At 37.0% G+C, this 23,151-nt stretch overlaps 1 protein-coding gene across 1 annotated transcript in view; it reads left to right on the top strand.

Moving 5' to 3' along the window:
• Positions 1–23,151, top strand: part of ADAM9 (ADAM metallopeptidase domain 9) — a 137,160-nt gene that overhangs the window by 39,124 nt on the left and 74,885 nt on the right. Inside the window, exon 11 of the mRNA XM_026508297.4 lies at positions 255–388. Coding sequence (XP_026364082.1) covers positions 255–388 — 134 coding nt within the window. The remainder of the gene's footprint in view (positions 1–254; positions 389–23,151) is intronic.

The raw sequence follows: 23,151 nt of genomic DNA, 5'->3' as shown, positions 1-23,151 counted from the left end.
CAGAACCATGAATCTGTTTTCCCATAAATCATTGCGAATAACTTATTAGTGCTAAAGTAATTGGTCTGTTGCTTAAAGGATTTGTCTCCATGTCATATCAGTTTCCTGGTGAAATGTATGAAGACTGATGTTGGGTACTTGATTTATCATAAAGACTTTCACCATCATAGTGATTAATTTCCTTTTGTGGAAAAAGTAGTAAACATATCCTTTTTGTTCAGAAACCTAATTAATACTTTCCTGTGTTTGGGGAGTTTGGGCAAATCACAGTGGAGACGTTTGCATCCATTGTTGCTCATGAGTTGGGTCATAACCTTGGAATGAATCATGATGATGGCAGAGATTGTTTTTGTGGAGCAAAGAGCTGCATCATGAATTCAGGAGCATCGTGAGTAACTGAATTCTTTCTTCTTGTTCTTCTTAACATGATATCATAGATAAGTGTTTCTTAAATTCTGTGATGTACTCATGTCTATGTTGAAAAATTAGTCCTGGCTCCTCTGAGATTAATTACATGATACACCAATGAGAAGTCTGTTTTTTAATTAAGTAAATGATTCCAGAGAGCTTTAAGAAAGAAACATTTGTATAGGCACAAGTATGTGGCTACACTCTTGTGTAAATTGACACACCAAAAGAGTATAAGAACATGGAAAAATTTATATCTGAATTAGGAATTAGGAAAGCGTTTCTATTAGATGTAGTGCAGGTTGGATTAGATTGAAAGACTGTATGAAGCATTTACTCATAAATCCCTTCTTGAGAAAGTGCTTTGTTGTCACTTAAATAGAAGTCTTGACATAGTCCTACTAACATCTCTACTTTTATAGATAAAGGTGAGAGGCAAGACAAAGAGGAAGAGAAAGAAGAGCTAACATTTATTGAATATTATTTATTATGAATATTATTTATTAAGTACATTATTATGCACTTAAAATGCATTAATCTTTAATGCTCAGCAACCTAAAGAGATGTGGGTATCTCTAGTTAAGGATAAAGAAAGTGGGGTTACACATCTAAGTAAGTGGTGAAGCTGGGATTTGAAGTCAGGAAGTCTGGGTCCAGAGCCTGTGATCTTAGAACCCCTTCCTTTGCCGGGATTCAAAAGTAATTACAATAGAGGATCTACAGGTGAACAACACCACTGGGTCCTTGGGCTTCTTTTTGATGTGGATTTGTTGTAAGGGAACAAGGTTCCTGCCTAGTAGGCAGTAGTGCTAAGCAGAGAGCTAGACGTACACAATGCGTATGTGAGTAGAAGCTGAGCTAGAGAAAAAATTAGATGTGGAAGATGTTCATTTTTTCCAAACACAGATGAAGATTTCCTATGAGGACTAGCCATAGCCCCAACTGTTCATTTCCTTTCCTACCTCCCTCATGTTCCTGGAGCATGGAAAGAATAATAAAAACTGCTGTTAGCCAGCTCTTTATCTTCAGATCTGAAAGTACAATTCTAATTAAATCATGGTAAAGGAAAGCACTCAAGTAGAATTTGCTGCAGGATTTACCTGTTTTTGAGCAAATACTAGGCTGAAAAATAGATGCGGAAGAATTAGAACAGGGTTCATGAAAAAAAAACTATACTTAATGAAAAAAGTAATTATATTCACAAGAAAAGTCATATGTTTGTAAAAGATTTCCTGTAGGAGAGGGAAGTAAATTTAGCATTTGCTTTGGCTGGGAGTGAAGTTGAGGAAGACATGAGTTCAGGGAACGAGAAGTGAATAATCAACCATGAGATAAGACAGGAGACTAAGGTGAAAACAGTGGTATGCGGACTTAGGAAAGGAATGTCCTGAAACAGTGCTAGAGTGGACTTTAAAGTGGTGTAAGAAGCAGTGAAGAATGGACCCATACTTTATTCATTCACTCATCAAGTATTTATTTATTTATTCATTCATTTTTTAATTTGATTTTTTTAAGTTTTTTTTTTAATTTATTTGAGAGAGAGTGAGAGAGCGCACACGTGTGTGAGCAAGAGCGGGGCAGGGACAGAGGGAGATGGAGAGAGAAACTGAAGCAGACTCTGCCCTGTGCACAGAGCCTGACTCAGGGCTTGATCTCAAGATCCTGAGATCATGACCTGAGCTGAAACCTAGAGTCAGATGCCTAACCAACGTATCAGGTATTTTTTGGTGCTGACTAGGTGTTAGGCTTTGTTTTAGGCGCTTGCAGTATATCAGTGAATTAGGTAAAGACTTGCCCTTAATGGAGTTTACATTTTAATGGGGGAAGACAAACTAGTAATGTAATAAATACATCTGTAGTAGAGAACATTAGAAGGTGATAAGTGCGATGGAAAATAAAATAGAGCAGGATTGGAAGATTGGGAGGGCCAGAATTGGTGGTGGTGGTGATGGTAGAGGTCAGGTTGCAGTTTTTAGATTCGTATTGTCAGGGTAAGCTCCTTTGAGGTGATATTAGACCAGGTACTTGAAGGAGATGAGTAGAAAGCTGTGTGGGTCTCTGTGGGAAGAGCCAAGTATGAAGGAAGAAGTATGGTTATGATAGACTGTTTTTCAAGATGGAAAAAATTACAGCAGGTTTGTATGCTAAGAGGACTAATTTAGTAGAGGGGTAAAGTTGGTGATCTAGAACAAAGAGGGCCACATTGCTATAGCTGACCTTAAGTGGGTGAGGGCATGGGATCTGGGGCACAAGTGGACGGGTTTGTTCTATTGGAGCTCAGGGTATCTGTAGTAATAGGAATAAATGGATGTTGTTGCTGGTAGACGGGTAGTTGTGCTGGGAGTCTGTGGTTCAGTTTTGTCAGTGCAGTAGGAAGGAGGTTCATCAGCTGAAAGTTTGCGGGGGAGCTGTTGGGGATTTCAGGAGATAAGACAAGGTATGAAATAGTTGCGTGGTAGAATGGGAGAATAAATGGAGTAAAGTATGTTTTCTGGGCCGTTTTAAAGGGTCACTTGAGATTCATAGTCCTGAATTTTAAGTGAGATTGGTTTGGGGTTGTGTGTTTGTGTGCAGCCACATTCAACTGCATAGGTACATGAGAGAGGGGATGTTAACCAGGCTGTAGTTAGGCCAGATACAACGGAGTAAGAGTGGTGCAAGGAAGTCAGATCTGTTTGCAAAGGAGTAATTATCATGATGGACCATGACATTTAAGTTGGATAAGGCTTAGGAAGGGGAGCACATTAAGGGGATAAGGGAAGTGAAAAGGGGAAACACCAGTGAATCAGATGTCCTGGTGGGATTAAAGTTATATTGGAATATAAAGGTGTACCTGGGGAGGGTAAGATGGGTGAAGTTGAGATTATAAATTATAGTAATGGTAAAATGTCCATTAAAAGCATGGCAGTGAGTGGTTGAATGGTGGAGGATTAGATCATTGGAGGAGAGGAGTTCAAGCCATGGAGAGCCCTAGGGATTAATAGGATTATATACCTGTATATTGAAGTCAGCAAAAATTAAGAGAATAGTGTTAGAGTGACAATGTTGGTGAGAAGGACATGAGAGGGAATAACTCAGGGGTTGGTATGTTAGTAATAAAGATAGCAGGTAGTTTAATTTTATGAGACTCAGAGCTGGGAGATTTTAGGAAGGAGCAAGAAAGAATGACCTAGAAGCCGCAGTCTGGAGGAAGAACACTGACTCTATCTCTAGTTGTATTCGGGTTTGGGAAAAAGCTCCTGCCCCTTGAAAGGCACTTTCAGAGCAGAGGTTGAGGATGTCAGAGTCTTCGCTGATGATGGACTGTGAATTCCGGGGTGCATAGTAAGGGAACAGGAGGGAGATAAGGGCCTACACAGAGCTACAGCTTCCTATGGTGATAAATGTAAACAGGATTGAAGGACAGGAGATTTGTCTCAGGAGACTCAAGGCAGGGAGTGGTGCTGCAGCTGCGTGTGTTAGGAAATGGAGAGGAGGTGAAGTGTTTGGGATTCCCTCTTGAGCAGTGGATCCAGGAGGTCTAAATTTATCTCAGTCTTAGCATGGGAACTCATTTTGGCCCTGGTTGGGCAACTCTGCCTTCACGCCTGCTCAAAAAAGATCTGCAAGTCAATCTTGATAAGCTTTCCCAGATTGCAGGGGGAAAGGACAGGGATTAAAAATTAGAAAGATGGATTGGATGTTGAGAAGACAGTAGAAAGAACAGTTTTTGGGCCGTTTGATTTAGTGGAGGGGCAACAAGAACAAATGGAACTTGAAAGAAAATATGTAATATTAAAAGAAATAAAAACAACTGGGGAAGGTATAAAATCACAGAAAATTGAAGAAATTGATGTCTAACTGCATTTTAAATTGTCATAATAATGACCTCAAGGTAGAAATGAAAACAGGATGCACATTTCTAATTCACAAGGACAATTTTTTTTTTTTTTTTTTTTGAGTAGGCTCCACACCCAACTTGGGGCTTGAACTCATTATCCTGAGATTAAGTGTCACATGCTCTACTGACTGAGCCAGCCAGGCTCCCCAGGACAAAAAATTTTTAGAGAAAGTATGCAACATAGAAAAAAAAAAGTCCAAGAGAACATTTGTTAAGGTGTTACAAAATACAGAGTGTAAGATATAATAATTTAAGGCCAAATAAAGCAATTTTGACAAATATATATGGAATGCCTCTCAGACTAGTTCTCAAACCATTATAATGTTTTATCTAGGAAACATAGCTGAGACAAAGAGATTCAAAATAAGGCAAAAATTATCACCTTTCATTTGTGAGATGTATGATCATTAATGAACATTTATCATAATTGCTGGTGTTATGTTATTAAAATATGTAATGTAAAAAGCATGTCAAGGGAAAATGAGCACATATCTTAGAGGAAATTTTAAAACCTCTTTCTTAATCATTAACAAAGCACATAAGATTATAGAAGTTTAAATAAATATTAGTATGGTTGATTTAATAGATAAAAATATAACTCTGTACAAACAGAACATTTATCTTCATTTCAGGTGTTCAGGAATCTCCACAAAAATTGACCGTATATTTTGCCAAAAGACTTACATAACTTAGAAAAGAAGCAGAAACAGAACAGGTCTCATTCTTTGGTCACCATGTGGTAAAACTAGGTATTAATAACAAAAACCCTAAATGAGTTGGTAATTTAAGAACACTCTTCTAAGTAAATCTTATATCAGAGACCTAGAGGCCAAAGTAATTATAAAATATTTGGAATAAAATGGTATTATGAATATTACATTTAAAACTTATTGCATATTCAAACTTCAGCATGAATACGAGATCATCTTTAATATAAGGTGATCTACCATTTTCCCCATGAGAACAGGCAAGAAGTTTTGGGGACTAGCTTAAGTATGTGACCCGGTAGGGGTGTAGAAGATGTGAAGGGAGAGAACTGTTACGGGATTGTGGAGAGAAATAACTATGGCTATGGGACAGACTGACCACTTAGGAGTTGAAGTAGAGGGAAACTGCCAACATCGGGTAACCTGATAGAGTGGGACCCAGAGGAATAATCAGTCTTATTCTCCTACCAACTTCTTATCTCTGCCAGTGCCTCTTATTGGCTGTGTTTCATTGGATGCAGTCTGTATAGGTCAACCTTCTATGCAGAGAACACGGGGGGAGAAGGACGGGGTAAGATTGGAGGGGAAACCATAAAATATTGGGCATTCATGATACTATCAGTACTATTAGTTTATTTTGGTTTAGATTTTCTAGCTAGTGCAATGAATAAGAAAAAGATTTAGGAATAAACATTTGAAAAGAAGGGGTAATGATGTTAATATGATTGTCTAGTTTTGAAAAGCAAGGGAATCAATTAAATAGTATTAGAAATACAGTTGCAACATAAGTGGATTTCCAATAGACCGGTTATAACTATTTTGAAAAAATGCGAGGAAAAAACTATATTTGCCAAAAATTCTGAATACCTTGGGATCAACTTAATAGGAAATATGCAGCACTTGTTTAAAGAACACACAGAAGTTTACTGAAAGTTGGAATACGTAATTTGAGTAAAGGCAGTGTTTTTTTATGAGAAGACTATTGGCAATGTATCTGTCTTTATCAAATTAGCTCATAAATTTAATATAATTCCAATCAAGTTCCAGATCTGTATATATTAATTTCTTTCTAGAACTTGACAAAAATTAATTTAAAGTCAATTTGGAAGGGTAACTTTACAATAGTAGTGAAGAAAATATTGAAAAAGAAGACCCTTAAAGGCGGCTTTGGTAGGAACTATTATGTTTGGCAATTGTATAATATTAACTTAAATGCGTAATAAACATATCAACAGTCTAATAGTAGAAACCTCAAATAGTAAAAGTGACATTTTTTTAAAGATGGGGTTATTCAGTAAATTAGGCTAATTTGTTAAGAATTTGGAAAAAAATTACCATGCATCATACATTAAAATAAATTCCAAATATATAATGAAAAAGAAGAAAATATGACTTAATAGATATAATCTTGGCTAGAGAAAGGTTTTTCTAAACATAAACCTTTCTACTGCCTCCCTCACCCCATAACTGTAGAGGACAAAACAGTCTGTAGATTTGAAGAGTTGTGTATGTAAAAGACAATTCAAACAGTGAAAGGGCAAATAGCAAAGAATACTGTTTGAAACATCTGAGACAGGGTTTTTGTTTTATTTTTTAATAAAAATAGCAAAATTTACAGATGAGCAAAGGATATGATCAGGTAGCTCATCATACAAGAAATAAATACAAAAGATCAGTAAATTTGTGAAACTTTTCTCCACATTACTAAACAAAGAAATGTAAATCAAAACAATGAAATAGCATGTTTTTAACCTATGAAACCACGGTATGTAAGTCACCAGGCCACTCTCATATACTTCTGGTATGAAGAGAATTGGTGGAGGTTTTCTTTTTTTTTTTTTTTTTTTTTAAAGATTTTATTTATTTATTCGACAGAGATAGAGACAGCCAGAGAGAGAGGGAACACAAGCAGGGGGAGTGGGAGAGGAAGAAGCAGGCTCATAGCAGAGGAGCCTGATGTGGGGCTCGATCCCATAAAGCCGGGATCACGCCCTGAGCCGAAGGCAGACGCTTAACCGCTGTGCCACCCAGGCGCCCCTGGTGGAGGTTTTCTGTGTAACAGATTGGTTATTTGTGTCCAAAACCTTACAAGATACATTTTTAAGCCAGCAATTTTAGTTTTGGAAATTTGTTCTAGGGGAATAATCAGAATTTGAGCAAACAATATGTATATGCATTGTTCAGCAATAAAAACGGCACAACTTACACATGTCCAAAAAAATAGACTGTTTAAACTGACCACCAAATACCTATTTAGTGTAAACTGTATAGTACCAGAAGTCTTTTTTTTTTTTTTTTAAGATTTTGTTTATTTATTTGACAGGGAGAGAGACAGCCAGCGAGAGAGGGAACACAAGCAGGGGGAGTGGGAGAGGAAGAAACAGGCTCCCAGCAGAGCAGGGAGCCCTACGTGGGGCTCGATCCCCATGCCCTGAGCCGAAGGCAGATGCTTAACGACTGAGCCACCCAGGCGCTCCTAGAAGTCATGTTTTTAAACAGTGCATTTCAGACTTTTTTTTTAAGCTGGGGAAGCCTCCTCCTTTGTTTTTCCCCTACTGTATTCTTACCTAGATGCCCAGTATATAAAATACATGAGGGGAGTTTTTCTGGTTGAAGTGGGAGGAGGAGAAACACCCTCTCCCCTCTAACTGCTCCATGGCCCTTTCTCCCCCTAGGCTGCATTATGATTTTCAAGGGCCTTAGGCTCTTTTGCTTTTGTGAGCCCCTTCTTCCATTAAAAATATGAAAAATTATATTTTATGATTATATTGGTATAAAGACAGATATAACCCAGGCTGGATTCATTATTAAATATTCATTATTGTGATTTCCCTTTTTTTCTTCTGATTTTAAAGTAAATTTGCAGGCCATAGAAATTATCATGGCTCTTCGGTTTTGTGCTGTATCTAATGTATTAGTTGGCCCTGGTGCCTGTGAGCATCTCCTTAGAAACTCTAGGGTTTTACAGAAGATGGTTTGTAAATCACGCTGGTTAATCATATGTTAGTTAAAGTACATATTTATTCAAGTGAAAAAAAGAATACATGAGATATCATGGTATGAATTACTCCTGTTTTAAAAATATGAACATGTGAAGAAAGATTGGCAGGGAGTATGCCAAAATGTTTAGCTGGCTCTGATTTTTCCTGGTAGTCTTTCAGGTCACTTTTGTATTTTTCTTCCGGCTTTTCTTTGTCTTTTGAATCATCTTGTTCTGAGCAGATACTTCTTTTTAGTTAGGAAATAAGGCAATATTATTTAAAAGCGGTAGTCTAGAAAAAGTGTAGGTACCAGTCTATTACAGATATTAATAGCATTGAACATTTAGGAGGTTGCTATTTATCAATGTTCCCCTGGACTTTACTCTTGAGAACTGATAATATATGGTCGAAATATTATATGTTGTTAGTTTTTATTGTGGAGTTATTTATTTTTAAAAAGTTTTCACTGAATGATCATATTTCAAATAGATCTGAGTGGGTTGCATGGACTTTATTTTCCCATTATTTCTGGTGCCATATTAGTTCACACTTTTGTTTAGTATTCTAATAGAGATTTTTTTTTTTTTTTAAAGATTTGATTTACTTGAGAGAGAGTGAGAGAGAACGTGAGCTGGAGGAGGGCAGTGGAAGAGAGAGGGAGAAGCAGACTCCCTGCTGAGCAGGGAGCCTGACATGGGGCTTGATCCCAGCACCCTGGGATCAGGACCTGAGCCGAAGGCAGATGCTTAGCTGACTGAGTCACCCAGGCGCCCCTCCAATAGAGACTTTAGGATATATAGAATATTTGCCAGTTGTTGCCCTTGCCTTTTAGGGAGGTGGAGTGACTGTGTAGTAAGTCATTATGTGAGTTTGTACACATTTTATCGAACTTGTAATAGTAATTTTGTAACTGTAGTAAGTTAAAATTACCCAGGGCAAAAAGAAAAAAAGTCCTGTTTGTTTTTACTTATCTTCTATGACAGAGATACAGCTGGTAGTAAGTGTTGGATAAATATAAATATTCCACTGCTTACAGATGTTCACCTCTTGAGCTGTTTTCACAATTGACCTTTTGTATATGAAGCAGAAATGTATTATGCTTGCAGGGTTGAAATGGGACATGGCTTACACATGGTCTTAACGGCAAAATAAAATGTTAAAGAGACAGATTGAGACTGGGTGAATGGTGCAAGGAATGAAATTTTGGGACGTCATTGCTTACAGGGGTTAGTGTAGAAGCACTTTAGGAGTATTAGGAGAGGGAAACCTGGGTGGCTCAGTTGGTTAAGCATCTGACTCTTGATCTCAGCTCAGGTCTTGATCTCAGGGTCGTGAGTTCAAGCCCTGCACTGGGTTCCACACTGAGCGTGGAGCCTACTAAAAAAAAAGGTTAATATTAGGATAAAATTGAGTCTGTAGCAAACAGAGACATCTTGAGGCGACGCTTGTAATGGCAAAGGACTTCTAATGAAGCAACATTGCTTTCTAGATTTAGGAATACAAGATCTTAGAGAATAAAAGACTTATACCCCAAAAGATTGTAAGTGAGACTTCACTACTGAATGAAGGGCAACGTGCTTCTTCTGAGGAACAGGTGAACTATCCCAGACAGCATTGCATTCACTTCCACTTTGAACAGAGAAGTACTCTGGGCAGAGGGCAGAATGGACATAATGGAGATGGTGTTGGATTAACTCTTTTAAGATCTGGTGGGCATTACCTCATTAGACAGATGGCTTTAGCCTATTCCTAGTTGAAATGGGCTTACTTCCTCCAACATTAATAATGGTGGTGTTTTCTGTTACATCTTCTTGTGTATTTTTGTTTTATTTTGTTTTGTTTTTCAGAGAAAGCTTGCCCTGTGTTCCAAATTTACCTCTTACTCTGGTCTTTATCTTGGATTTTTTTTTTTTTTTTAAATGATTGCTTCCTATAAAAGCCATAACCCCATGTCGGCTTTCTGATCTTTAACAACCCCCATCAGGTTGAGTAAATTCATCTTTTTTTTTCCTAAAGGATTTCTCAGTCCTGATTGAGTACTCTTCTAGTTTACTAGACTCTACTGATCCCAACTGCAGAAAGAGAAGCACCACAGATAACTCTTGCAGGGCCTTCCTATTCTGATAGAACTTGTGATGTATTTTTTTTCTAAACACTTTTATTATGAAAAATAAGGCACATACAGAAAATCTAGCTAAACAAATGTATAACTGAACACATTAAAACATTTATTTATTTTTTTAAGAGAGAGAGAGAGAGAGCACGAGCGAGAGGGTCAGAGAGAAAGGGAGAGAGAATTTGAAGCAGACGCCCCACTGAGCATGGAGCCCGACAGAGGGCTCCATCTCAGGACCCTGACATCATGACCTGAGCTGAAATCAAGTTGGCCGCTTAACTGACTGTGCCACCCAGGCGCCCCCAGATGAACACATTTTTATAAAGTGAACGTTTGTGTAGCCACCCATGTCAGGTCACTACCAGGATCCTCGGAAGTCCCTTTTGTAGTTTTCTCCATCATACCTTCTTCCCTAAAGTTAACCCTTATCCTGATTTTTATGGTAATCATTCCCTTGCTTTTCGTGACAGTTTGGCACGAAAATATGTATTCCTAAGCACTTTAGTTTTTGCCTGTTTTGAACTCTATTCATAGAATAAATAGAGTAAATAAACAGAATTATACAAGTATGTTTCCTATTGGTGTGGCTTTTTTTTAGTTGATATTGTGTTTGTGATAGTTGTCCATCCTGATACAGGTAGCTGCATTACATTTTCCTTATTATTGCTTCCATCTTCCTTTGGTTTGAAGGTTGCCCCCTGGGATTTTAATTCCCTTCTACTTTTGCGTTACAAGCCAAAAAAAGCTTAGAGGTAGGAGTTGTAGGAAGTTGTCCACCATAACTGCTGAAATCAAAGGGGGCTGGAGGAGATGTGTTGTGGGATACAGTGAATGCTAAGTACATACCTCACCAACAGTTGAGGTTATCCACTTTAAACTTCAGCTAATGAGTTGGATATAGAGTGGTATATTATTGTGCTTTTCCTTTGCATTTCCCTGATTACTTACAAGATTAGATCACCTGTTTATGTTTATGGGCCATTTGGATTTTGTTTTTTGTGAAGATACTGTTCAATCCCACTCTCCCCAGTTTTGCCATAGGGTTGACTATCTTTATTAATAGAAGTCCTTTATAAATTTTTTGGTGACTTTTAGTGAAAAATCTTAATTTTAATGTAGTCATGTGTATCAATCTATTCCTTTACAACTATTGCTTTTTGTTTCTTATTTAGGAGATTGTTCCCTAACTTTGATGTCACAGAGATACTCTTCTGTATTGTCTTCCAGATTCTTGATCTGTTTTAACCTTCAAATTTAGGTCCATAATCCACCTAGAATTACTGTTTGTGCATTGTGTCAGGTAGAGGTCAGGTTTTTTTCCCAATATGAGTACTTTGTTGAATTGGCACCATGTGTTAAAAAGATATATCCCTTTTGGTGCTATTTGCAGTGTCAGCCTTTGTCATAAATCTAGTATCCGCAAATATATGTGTCTGTTTCTGGGCTCTTCTATTTCATTTGTTTATCATTGTTTATTTGCATCACTACTGTAGTTTCCTAATTTTCACAGCTTTATAATTTCTTGTATAAAACAAGTTGTCCTAGGGGCGCCTGGGTAGCGCAGTCGTTAAGCGTCTGCCTTCGGCTCACGGCGTGATCCCAGCGTTCTGGGATTGAGCCCCACATCAGGCTCCTTGGCTGGGAGCCTGCTTCTTCCTCTCCCACTCCCCCTGCTGTGTTCCCTCTCTCGCTGGCTGTCTCTCTGTCAAATAAATAAAATCTTTAAAAAAAAACAAAAACAAAAAAAAAACCAAGTTGTCCTACTTTGACCTACTTGTTTAAGAGTGTCTTGGCTATTTGTGGCTTTCTCATGTGAATTTGAGAATTGTCCATTTCCATAAAAAAGTCTTATTAGGGGTTTGATCTTGTATTAAATCTCTAGATTAGTTTGGTGAAGAATTAACATGTTTTCAGTAAGGAATCTTCAAGTCCGTGATCTTTAATTCCTCTTATATTTCTCTATAGAGATTTAAACTTCATTTGTTAGTATTATTCCTATGCTTTGTATTTTTGTTTGCTATTGTAAATGATTTCTCTTTTAAAAATTAATTTTCTAATTTTTGTATAAAAATAAAATTGACTTCTTATATTTGTTTTATATCTAGCAGCCTATTACATTTTTATATTAGTGCTACACACCTGTAAATTCTTTTGGATTTTTACTTATATAATCATATCTGGCAGTAATGATAGTTTTGTTTCTACCTCATCAATCCTTATAGCTTTTATTTATTTATTTTTATTACCTGACTGTACTGGCTAGGACCTCCTGTCCAATATTCAAGTAGTTGTTGTAATGTGCATCTTTGTCGTCTTTTTTTTTTTTTAAACAAAGAATAGTTAACATGCAATGTTATATTAAAATTTCAGGTGTACAACATAGTGATTTAACAATTCTGTACATTATTCTATGCTCACCACAAGTATAGTTACCATCTGTTGCCATACAGTGATATCAAAAGGAAAGTTTTCAACATTTTAACATTAAACATAATGTTTGCCAAAGATTTTGCAGATACTTTTCTTCCTCTTTTCAAGTTTTTATTTAAATTCCAGTTAGTTAACGTACTAAGTAATAATTAGTTTCAAGTGTAGAATTTAGTGATTCGTCATCACAAGTGCCCTCCTTAATACTCATCACCCCTTTAACCCATCCCCTGCCTACCTCCCCTCCAGTAACCCTCAGTTTGTTCTCTATAGTTGAGAGTCTGTTTTGCCGCTCTCTCCCCCTACCCTGTTCATCTCTTTTGTTTCTTAAATTCCACATATGAGTGAAATCATACAGTATTTGTCTTTCTCTAACTGACTTATTTTGCTTAGCATAATACCTTCTAGTTCCATCCATGTTGTTGTAGATGGCAAGATTTCATTCTTTTTTATGGCCGAGTAATATTCCATTGTATATATGCCATATCTTCTTTATCCATTCATCAGTTGATGGGCATTTGAGATCTTTCCATAATTTGGTTATTGTTGTATGCTGCTATAAACACTGGGGTGCATGTATCCCTTTGAATCAGTATTTTTATATCCTTTGGGTAAATACCCCAGTAGTGCAATTGCTGGATCTTAGGATAGTTCTATTTTTAACTTTTTGAGGAACCTCCATACTGTTTTCCAGAGTGGCTGTACCAGTTTGCATTCCTACCAAGAGTGTAAGAGGGTTCCCTTTTCTTTGCAGCAGATACTCTTTATTGGGTTAAGGACTATCCTTTCTCCATCAAATTGTCTTTGTTTCTTTGTCAAAGATATGTTGACTGTATTTGTGTGGGTTTATGTCTGGACTTGATTCTCTTCCATTGATCCATTTGTCTATTCTTTTTCCAGTACCATGCTGTCTTCATTTACTGTGGCTTTATGGTAAATCTTAAAGTCAGATACTGTCACTTTTTATTTTATTTGTTTGCTTATTTATTTAAAAGATTTTGTTTATTTGACAAAGAGCGAGCGCACAAGCAGGGGAAGTGGCAGGCAGAGGGAGAGGGAGAAGCAGGCTCCCCACAGAGCAGAGGGAGCCTGATGTGGGACTTGATCCCAGGACCCCAGGATTGTAACCTGAGCTGAAAGCAGTCGCTTAAGCAACTGAGCTATCCAGGTGCCTGAGATAACTGTCACTTTTTAAATTTTGTTCTCTTTCAATATTGTGTTGGTTATTATAGGTCCTTTTTCTTTCCATATAAATTTCAGATCGCTTTGTTGATATCCAAAAAATAACTGGCTGGGATTTTAGTTGGGATTCCCTTGAATCTATAGATCAAGTTGGGAAGAATGGGCACCTTTTGGTATTGAGTTTTCCTATCCTTGGACATGGATTATCTTTTCATTTATTTAGGTTGTTTTTGATTGTTTTTTTCATCAGAGTTTTGTAGTTATCCTCTATAGATCTTGTACATATTTTGTTAGATTTATACCTAAGTATTTTTTTTGTTTTGTTTTGTTTTTGGTTTTGCTAATGTAAATGGTACTGCATTTTTAATTTCAAATTCTAATTGTTTGTTGCTGGTATATAAGAAAGCGACTGACTTGCATATTAATCTTCTGTTCTACAACCTTTCATTGCTTTAATTAGTTTACTTTAATCACTTACTAGTTTCAGAAATTATTTTGTTGATTCTTTTGGATTTTCTGCATAGATGACTGTCATTTGTGAACAGTTTTATTTCTTCTCAATCTGTGTGTCTTCATTGCCTTTTTTATTGATTAGACTGTCAATTTTGTCTGATATTAACTTAGCTTCCCCAGATTTTTTTTCATGTAGGAAGTATATTTTTTTCTACCCTTTTGCTATAAACTTTTCTGTATGTTTTAGATATATGCTTCGAGACAGCATGTTTAGGTTTTATTTTTTATTCCACCTTGACAATATTTGTCTCTAATTGTATCATTTAATATACTTATGTTTAATGTAATTAGTAATGTGCTGTATTTAAGTGTAGATGGAGTTGATTGTGAGATATATCATTATTTATATGCCACTAAGAAAGAAAAAATGGTGCCCATTAAATAAATACTTTAATTGTTAGATGAAGCTCAGTTTCAGAGTATTTTAAATGTGTGGAAGTATGTTTTAGAATTAATGAGATGCAGTATTTGGGTTTAAATCTACCACCTTATGTGTTTTTTATTTGTCTTACTTCTTTTATATTCTTCTAAAAAATCTTCTATTTTGTTTATTTTGGATTACTAGTGTGTTTTCAATATTCATTATTTTGCCTCTATTAGAATGGAAGTTATGGAATCTTTGATTTTTGGGGGGAGTTACTCTAAAAATTACAACATGTGTCCTTGATTTATCATGTTTAATATTAAATCATATCCTTCCTTACACAATTCAAGGACTTTAGAGCAGTTTAACTTTATCCACTTCCTGACTTATATAACTATGTGTCGGGAATGTATTATTACTGTTTAATGAACATTGTTCATTCTTGTTTGTTTACATTTACCTACATAGTTTTCAGTTTCATTACTCGTTGGTCTCTTGCATCTCTGACCTTCTATTTGGTATCATTTTTTAGTTACCCTTTTTTGAATTTCTTTTAGTGTGTGTCTGATAGTAGTTTATCTCTTAGTCAGCACCCCCCCCCCCCCCACAACAAGGGCATCTTTATTTCTCTTTCATTCTTCATTTAAAAAAATATTTAAATTCAATTTAGTTAACATGTAGTATATTATTAGTTTCAGATGTAGAATTTAGTGGCTCATCAGTTGCATATAACACCCAGTGCTCATTACATTAAGTGCCATCCTTAATACCCATCACTCAATAACCCCATCCCCCCACCTACCTCCCCTCCAGCAAGCCTCAGTTTGTTTCCTATACTTAAGAGTCTCTTACGGTTTGTCTCCCTCTCTAATTTCATCTTATTTATTTTCCCTCCCTTCCCCTAACATCTGCTGTTTTGTTTCTTAATTTCCACATATCAGTGAGATTATATGATAATTTTCTTTCTCTGATTGACTTATTTTCGCTTAACACGATATCCTCTAGTTCCATCCACATTGTTACAAATGGCAATATTTCATTCTTTTTGATGGCTGAATAATATTCCTGTGTGTGTGTGTGTGTGTGTGTGTGTGTGTAAATTTATACACCACATCTTTATCCATTCATCAGTTGATGGACATTTGGGCTCTTTCCATATTTTGGATATTATGGACATTGCTGTTATAAACATTAGGGTGCATGTACCCCTTTGAATCACTATTTTTGTATCCTTTGAATGATAGTGCAGTTGCTGGTAGTTCTATTTTTGTTTTTTTGAGAAACCTTTATACTGTTTTTAAGAGTGGCTGCACCAGTTTGCATTACCACCAACAGTGTAGGAGGGTTCCCCATTTTCCGCATCCTTGCCAACATCTGTTGTTTCCTGAGTTGTTAATTTTATCCATTCTGACTGGTGTGAGGTAATATCTCATTGTGGTTTTGATTTGTATTTCCCTGATGCCGAGTGATCCTGAGCATTTTTTCATGTGTCTGTTAGCCACCTGTATGTCTTCTTTGCAGAAATGTCTGCTCATGTCTTCTGCCCATTTCTTGACTGGATTATTTATTTTTGGGTGTTGATTTTGATAAGTTCTTCATAGATTTCGGATACTAGCCCTTTATCTGATAAGACATGTGCAAATATCCTCTTCCATTCTGTAGTTTGCCTTTTAGCTTTATTGACCGGTTTCCTTTGCTGTGCAGAAGCTTTTTATCTTGATGAAGTCCCAATAGTTCATCTTTGCTTTTGTTTCCCTTGCCTGTGGTGATGTATCTAGTAAGAAGTTGCTGTGACTGAGATCATAGAGGTTTCTGCCTATATTCTTCCCTAGGATTTTGATGGTTTCCTGTCTCACATTAAGGTCTGTATTCCATTTTGAATTTATTTTTGTGTATAGTATGAGAAAGTGGTCTAGTTTCATTCTTCTGCATGTTGCTGTCCAGTTTTCCCAACACCATTTGTTGAAGAGACTGTCTTTTTCCATTGGGTGTTCTTTCCTGCTTTGTTGAAGATTAGTTGACCTTATAGTTTTGGGTCCATTTCTCGGTTCTGTATTCTGTTCCATTGATCTGTGTCTGTTTTTGTGCCACTACCATACTGTCTTGATGATTACAGCTTTGTAATACTGCTTGATGTTCAGAATTTTGATGCCTCTAGTTTTGGTTTTCTTTTTCAACATTACTTCAGCTATTCAGGGTCTTTTTCCATACAAATTTTAGAATTGTTTGTTCCAGCTCTGTGAAAAATGCTGATGGTATTTTGATAGGGATTGCATTGAATGTGTAGATTGCTTTGGGTGGTGTAGACATTTTAACAATATTTGTTCTTCCAGTCCATGAGCATAGAATGTTTTTCCATTTCTTTGTGTCTTCCTCAATTTCTTTCATACGTGTTCTGTAGTTTTCAGAGAACAGATCTTTTACCTCTTTGGTTAGGTTTATTCCTAGGTCTCTTATGGCTTCTGGTGCAATTGTAAATGGGATCGATTCCTTGATTTCTCTTTCTGCTCCTTCATTATTGGTGTATAGAAATGCAAGAGACTTCTGTGCAATGATTTTATATCCTGTGACTTTGCTAAATTCCTGTATCAGCAATTTTTTGGTGGAGTCTTGGGTTTCTACATAGAGTATCAGGTCGTTGCTAAGAGTGAAAGTTGGACTTCTTCTTCGCTACTTTGGTTGCCTTTATTTCTTTTTGTTGTCTGATAGCTGAGGCTAGGACTTCTAGTACTATGTTGAACAACAGTGGTGAGAGTGGATGTCCCTGTTGTGTTCCTCACTTTAGGGGAAATGCTGTGTTTTTCCCCACTGAGGATATTAGCTGTGTCTTTCATATATGACCTCCATGATTTTGAGGTATGTTCCTTCTATCCCTACTTTGTTGAGGGTTTTTATCAAGAAAGGATGCTGTATTTTATGAAATGCTTTTTCTGCATCTATAGAAGGATCATATGGTCCTTGTCCTTTCTTTTATTGATGTGGTGTGTCACATTGATTGATTTGTGGATGTTGAACCACCCTTGCAGCCCAGGAATAAATCCCACTTGGTTGTGGTGAATAATCCTTTTGATATACGGTTGTTAGCTAGTATCTTGGTGAGAATTTTTACATCCCTGTTCATCAGAGATTTTGGTTTTTAATTCTCCTTTTTAGTGTGGCCTTTGTCTGGTTTTGAGATCAAGGTAATGCTGGCCTCATAGGATGAGTTTGAAAGTTTTCCTTCCATTTCTGTTTTTTGGAACAGTTTCAGAAGACTAGGTCTTAATTCTTCCTTAAATGTTTGATAGAATTCTGCTGGGAAGCCATCTGGCCCTGGACTCTTTGTTTGTTGGGACTCTTTGTTTGTTTGTTTTTGATTACTGATTCAGTTTCTTTGCTGGTTATGGGTCTGATCAGATTTTCTGTTTTTTCCTGTTTTAGTTTTGATAGTTTCTGTGTTTCTAGGAATGCACCCATTTCTTCCAGATTGCTTAATTTGTTGACATATAATTGCTCATAATATTCTCTTATAATTATTTTTATTTCTGTGGTGTTGGTTGTGATCTCTCCTCTTTCATTCATGATTTTATTTATTTGGGTCCTTTCTTTCTTCTTTTTGATAAGTCTGGGGTTTATCAGTGTTAATTCTTTCAAAGAACCAGCTCCTAGTTTCCTTGGTCTGTTCTGTGGGTTTATATTATTTTTTATTTCTGTATCATTGATTCTGTTCTAATCTTTATTATTTGCCTTCTCCTGCTGGATTTAGGCTTTATTTGCTGTTTTTTTTCCAGCTCCTTTAGGTGTAAGGTTACTTTTTGTATTTGAGACTTTTCTTGCTTCTTGAGGAAGCCCTGTATTGCTATGTACTTCCCTCAGAGAACCGCCTTTGTTGCATTTCAAAGGTTTTGAACTGTTGTGTTTTTGTTTTCATTTGCTTCCATGCATTTTTAAATTTCTTCTTTAATTTCTTGGTTGACTGTTCATTTTTTAGTAGGATGTTCTTTAACCTCTGTGTATTTGTGGTCTTTCCAAATTTTTTCTCATGGTTGACTTCAAGTTTCATAGCTTTGTGGTCTGAAAACACGCATGGTATGATCTCAATCCTTTTGTACCTGTTGAGGCCTGTTTCGTGACCCAGTAGTGATCTATTCTGGAGAATGTTCCATGTGCTCGCAAAAAGAATGTGTATTCTGCTGCTTTAAGATGAAGTGCTCTGAATATATTTGTTAAGTCCATCTGGTTCAGTGAGTCATTTAAAGTACTTGTTTCTGATTGGTGATCTTCTGGCTAGATGATCTGTCCATCGCTGTGAGTGGCATATTAAAGCCCCCCACTCATATTGTATTACTATCCATGAGTTTCTTTAAGTTTGTTATTGATTTATATAGTTGGCTGCTCCCAAGTTAGGTGCATAAATATTTATAGTTGTTAGATTTTCTCGTTGGATGGACCCCTTTATTATGATATAGTGTCCTTCTTCATCTCTTATTACAGTCTTTGGTGTAAATATCTAGTTTGTCTAATTATAAATATGGCTATTCCAGGTTTATTTTTGTTGTCCTTTAGAATGATAAATAGTTCCCTACCCCCTCACTTTCAATCTTTGGATCTAAAATGAGTCTCTTGTAAGCAGCTTATTGATGGGTCTTGTTCTTTTTTTTTTTTTTTTTTTTTTAAATCTATTCTGATACCCTGTGTCTTTGCATTGGAGCATTTAGTTCATTTATGTTCAGACTAATTATTGAAAGATATGAATTTCGTGCCATATGTGACTATAAAGTCACTGTTCTGTAGACTGTCTCTGTTCCTTCCAGTCTTTGTTGCTTTTGATCTCTCTCTCCACTCAAAGGGTCCCCTTCAATATTTCTTGCAGGGCTGGTTAGTGTTTATGAATTCCTTTAGTTTTTGTTTATCTTGGAAACTCTTTATCTCTACTTCTATTCTGAATGACAACCTTGCTGGATAAAGTATTCTTGGCTGCATGTTTTTCCCATTTAGTACATTGAATATATCATTCCAGTCCTTTCTGGCCTGCCAGGTCTCTGTGGATGGGATTGCTGTGAGCCTTATGTGTCTACTCTTGTAGGTTAAGGACCTCTTCTCCCGAGCTGCTTTCAAGATTTTCTCTTTTCTTTGCAATTTGCAAGTTTCAGTATGATATGTCAAGGTGTTGACCTATTTTTATTGATTTTGTGGGGGGTTCTCTGTGCCTCTTGGACTTGAATGCCTGGTTTCTTTGCCTAGATTAGGGAAGTTCTCAGCTATAATTTGTTCAAATAAGCCTTCTGCCCCTTTTTCTGCGTTCTTCTGGGACTCCTATAGTATGGATATTATTTCATTTTCTGGAATTGCTGAGTTCCCTAAGTCTACCTTTGTGATCTAATAGTTCTTTCTTTTTTATTTTTAGCTTCATTATTATCCACAATTTTAACTTCTGTATCACTGATTTGCTCTTCTGTTTCATTCATTCTCATTTTTATGGCCTCCACTTGGGACTGCATCTCAGTTATAGCATTATTAATTTTGACTAGATTTTAGCTCTCTTATCTCTATAGTAAGGGATTCTCTAGTGTCTTCTATGGTTTTTTCAAGCCCAGGTAGTATCTTTATAAACTTTGTTTTAAATTCTAGTCCAGACATCTTATTTATGTCTGTAATGATTAAATCCCTGGCTGTGAATACTACCTCCCATTCTTTCTTTTGGGGTAACTTTCTGTATCTCATCATTTTGTCCATAAAAGAAAAGAAGAAAGAAAAAGAAAAAAAAAACCCACGAAAACTGCAATAACAACAACAACAACAACAACAGTAACAACAAAAGTCTTCAGTAAGGTTTCTGGTGTATGCTGTGTACTGTGCTATTACGTTTTGGCTGTTCTTCCCCACTGGTCTGTCGTCTACAGAGTTCCTGCTTGCTTGTAGTGGGGAGTGTTTGGACCTTTAACTAGGTGTGCATCGATTTGTTTGTTAAGATAAACCTGGAAAAGAAAAGAAAGGAAGAAGAAAAAAAAGCCTGACCCAAGAGGAGAGAAAAGGAACAAAAATGCAAACAAAGAGACAAATAAAAAACTATAAGCCTGATTCCAAAGAATAAGAAAGAAGGAAGTTAAAAGAGTAAGGAAAGAAGAAAAGAATAGGGGGGAAAAAAAGCCTGATCCGAAAAATAAGAGAAGGAAACACACAAACCAACAAATGAATAAAGATTAATAAGCCTGATACCCCCAAAAAAAAGAAAAAAAAAAAGAAGAAAAAATACATATAATAAAAGATAAAAAAATAAATAGAAAAATAAAAATTTAAAAACTGAGGGGAAAAAAAAAAAGAAACAAGCCTGTTCCTATTTCCACCAGAAGCTGATGTTTTGGAGCACTCTTTAATCAGTATACTTGGTACATGTGGGGTGTCTGGGTTGGTGTTCTGATTGAGAGGCCTGCTGGGCTGTTTCACAAGCTGACGTGCCCTGGGAACGATGCTCTGCCAAGCACAGGGGGGCGGGGTTTAGTGTAGGGGACTCCAACCTCCATTTTGGAGGAGGGAGGAGTGGTGGAGGGGGAAGAATATGGCGTCACCTCGCCCTCTGGTTCTCAGGGAGGGGAACTTCTGGCCACAGCTCTTCAGGAGGCTTTCACAGAAAGCAAGCAGTCTCCTGTGTCCTGGGTTTTCTTCAGTTCGCTGCCCTTAACCTGTCTGTTCCTGGACCGTCAGCATGCCTCATGTCACAGAGCTCTTGTATTTTATCTCTGGCCAGTGGCTGGGACTCAAAACTCCACGTTAAAGGGCCTGGCAAGGTGGGGACCCATTCCACACCGCCCTCCCTGCCAGGAGAACCTTACGGTGCTCCGTCCTGTTCCAGAAAAGCAGTCGCACGGTGCGCGCACGGAGGGTAGAGCTTACTGTGACGCACAGTGAAAAGGTACGACCAGGTCATCTGTCATTTGTGGGAGAGTCAGTCCCCTACTCCATTCTGTCTGAGAAAAGCAGTTACACAGAGGCTTGAATCGATTGTGGCAGACAGCGAAAAGCTGCTATAAGGTTATCTGCCCTCTGCTCACACAGCTAGTGAGTGCTTCCCAGCTGGCCTTTTGTTCTTGAAGAGGCAAAATTTGCTCTTCATACGTACTCCGGTGAAGACCGCAGTCTCTCCCAGTGTGACCCAGGGGATCTCCCCACTTACCGTGTGATCCCTACCTGCTGCATTCTCTGCCGCTCTCGCTCTCCCTGACTTTGCTCTGTGAAAAGGGTTCCCTCTCCTTCGCAGCCCTGCGGCTTTCCTCTTCCCTGCTTCAGGGCTCAGAACCTCGCCTCTACCACATTCTCTCCAGCTGTGCAGATTGTTTCCTTAAGGCTCAGATCCTATTCCTAGTTGATCAGAATAGTTAGACATTGATCTAGCTGTGTTTGAGGGAGGAGGCAAGGTCAGGGTCCCCCACTACTCCACCATCTTAACTCCTCCCTCCTCTCTTTCATTCTTGAGGACATTTTTGTTGAATATAGGATTCTGGATTATCAGTTATTTTCTCTCAGCATATTTGTATTATTCCATTTTCTTTTGGGTTCCATGTTGCTATTGATGTCAGCTATCACTAAAATGTTATTCTGTTGAAGTGGATTTATCTACTTCGGCTATTTTCATAGTTTTAATTTTTTTTTAAGTTTTAAGTTTTTTTTTTTTTTTTTAAGTTTATTGAAGTTGTGGAAAGTTAAAAAATAGCTTGCACACACACTGATATACCTGCTTAGGATTTTTGTTTTTTTGAGTTTTAAAGTTTGAGGTTTGATATTTTTCATGTATTGTGATAAATACTCAGCCATTATGTTTTCACATACAGCTTCTTTACATATTGTGTCTGTGCATAGTATTTCTGCATATTTGCTATCCTCTTCTAAGATTCTAGGTAACTGTGTGTAAGACCTCACAACATCTGGTCTCCGACCTTTTCTGATATATTTTCTATCATTTTGTGTTTCTTTCTGGTTAATTTCTTCTTATATCTTCCAATTCACCAAGCCTATCTTTATGTGTATTTAGTCTGTTGTTAAACTTATCCATTGGATTCTTAATTTTGCTCATTGTATTTCATTTGTCAAATTTCTATCTAGTTTTTTTTCATACATGCTATATTACTATTGTGGATTTTATTTCCCTGTTAAAGTTTTTGAGCTTGTCATTTTTCTCCCTGACCATAGTAAGCAAGATTTTTTTGGTTATTGTTTGCTAATTCTAGTGTCTGGAGGCTTTATTGGATTGTACCTGTTTTTGTTTTTGTTTTTTTTCTCCCCTCGTAGTTTCTTTTAATTTTTTTTTCTTTCTTTTTTTTTTTTTTTTGGAGTGGTTTTTGGTATTTTGTGTTTTCATGTTGTATTTTGGTAATGTGTGGGTCAATGTATTTGAACAGTTTTTTTTTTAAAGATTTTATTTGTTTGACAGAAAGATAGAGAGCACAGGTAGGCAGAGTGGCAGGCAGAGGGAAAGGGAGAAGAAAGCTCTCCGCTGAGCAGGGAGCCTGACGTGGGGGGCTCGATCCCAGGACCCTGGGATCATGAACTGAGCGAAAGGCAGCCGCTTAACCCACCAAGCCACCCTGGTGCTCCTG

Source organism: Ursus arctos, unplaced genomic scaffold (genome assembly GCF_023065955.2).
Source record: "Ursus arctos isolate Adak ecotype North America unplaced genomic scaffold, UrsArc2.0 scaffold_27, whole genome shotgun sequence".
Taxonomy (NCBI): Eukaryota; Metazoa; Chordata; class Mammalia; order Carnivora; family Ursidae; genus Ursus; species Ursus arctos.
The sequence above is the reverse complement of the archived record's forward strand: the minus strand, read 5'-3'. Positions and strand labels throughout refer to the sequence as shown.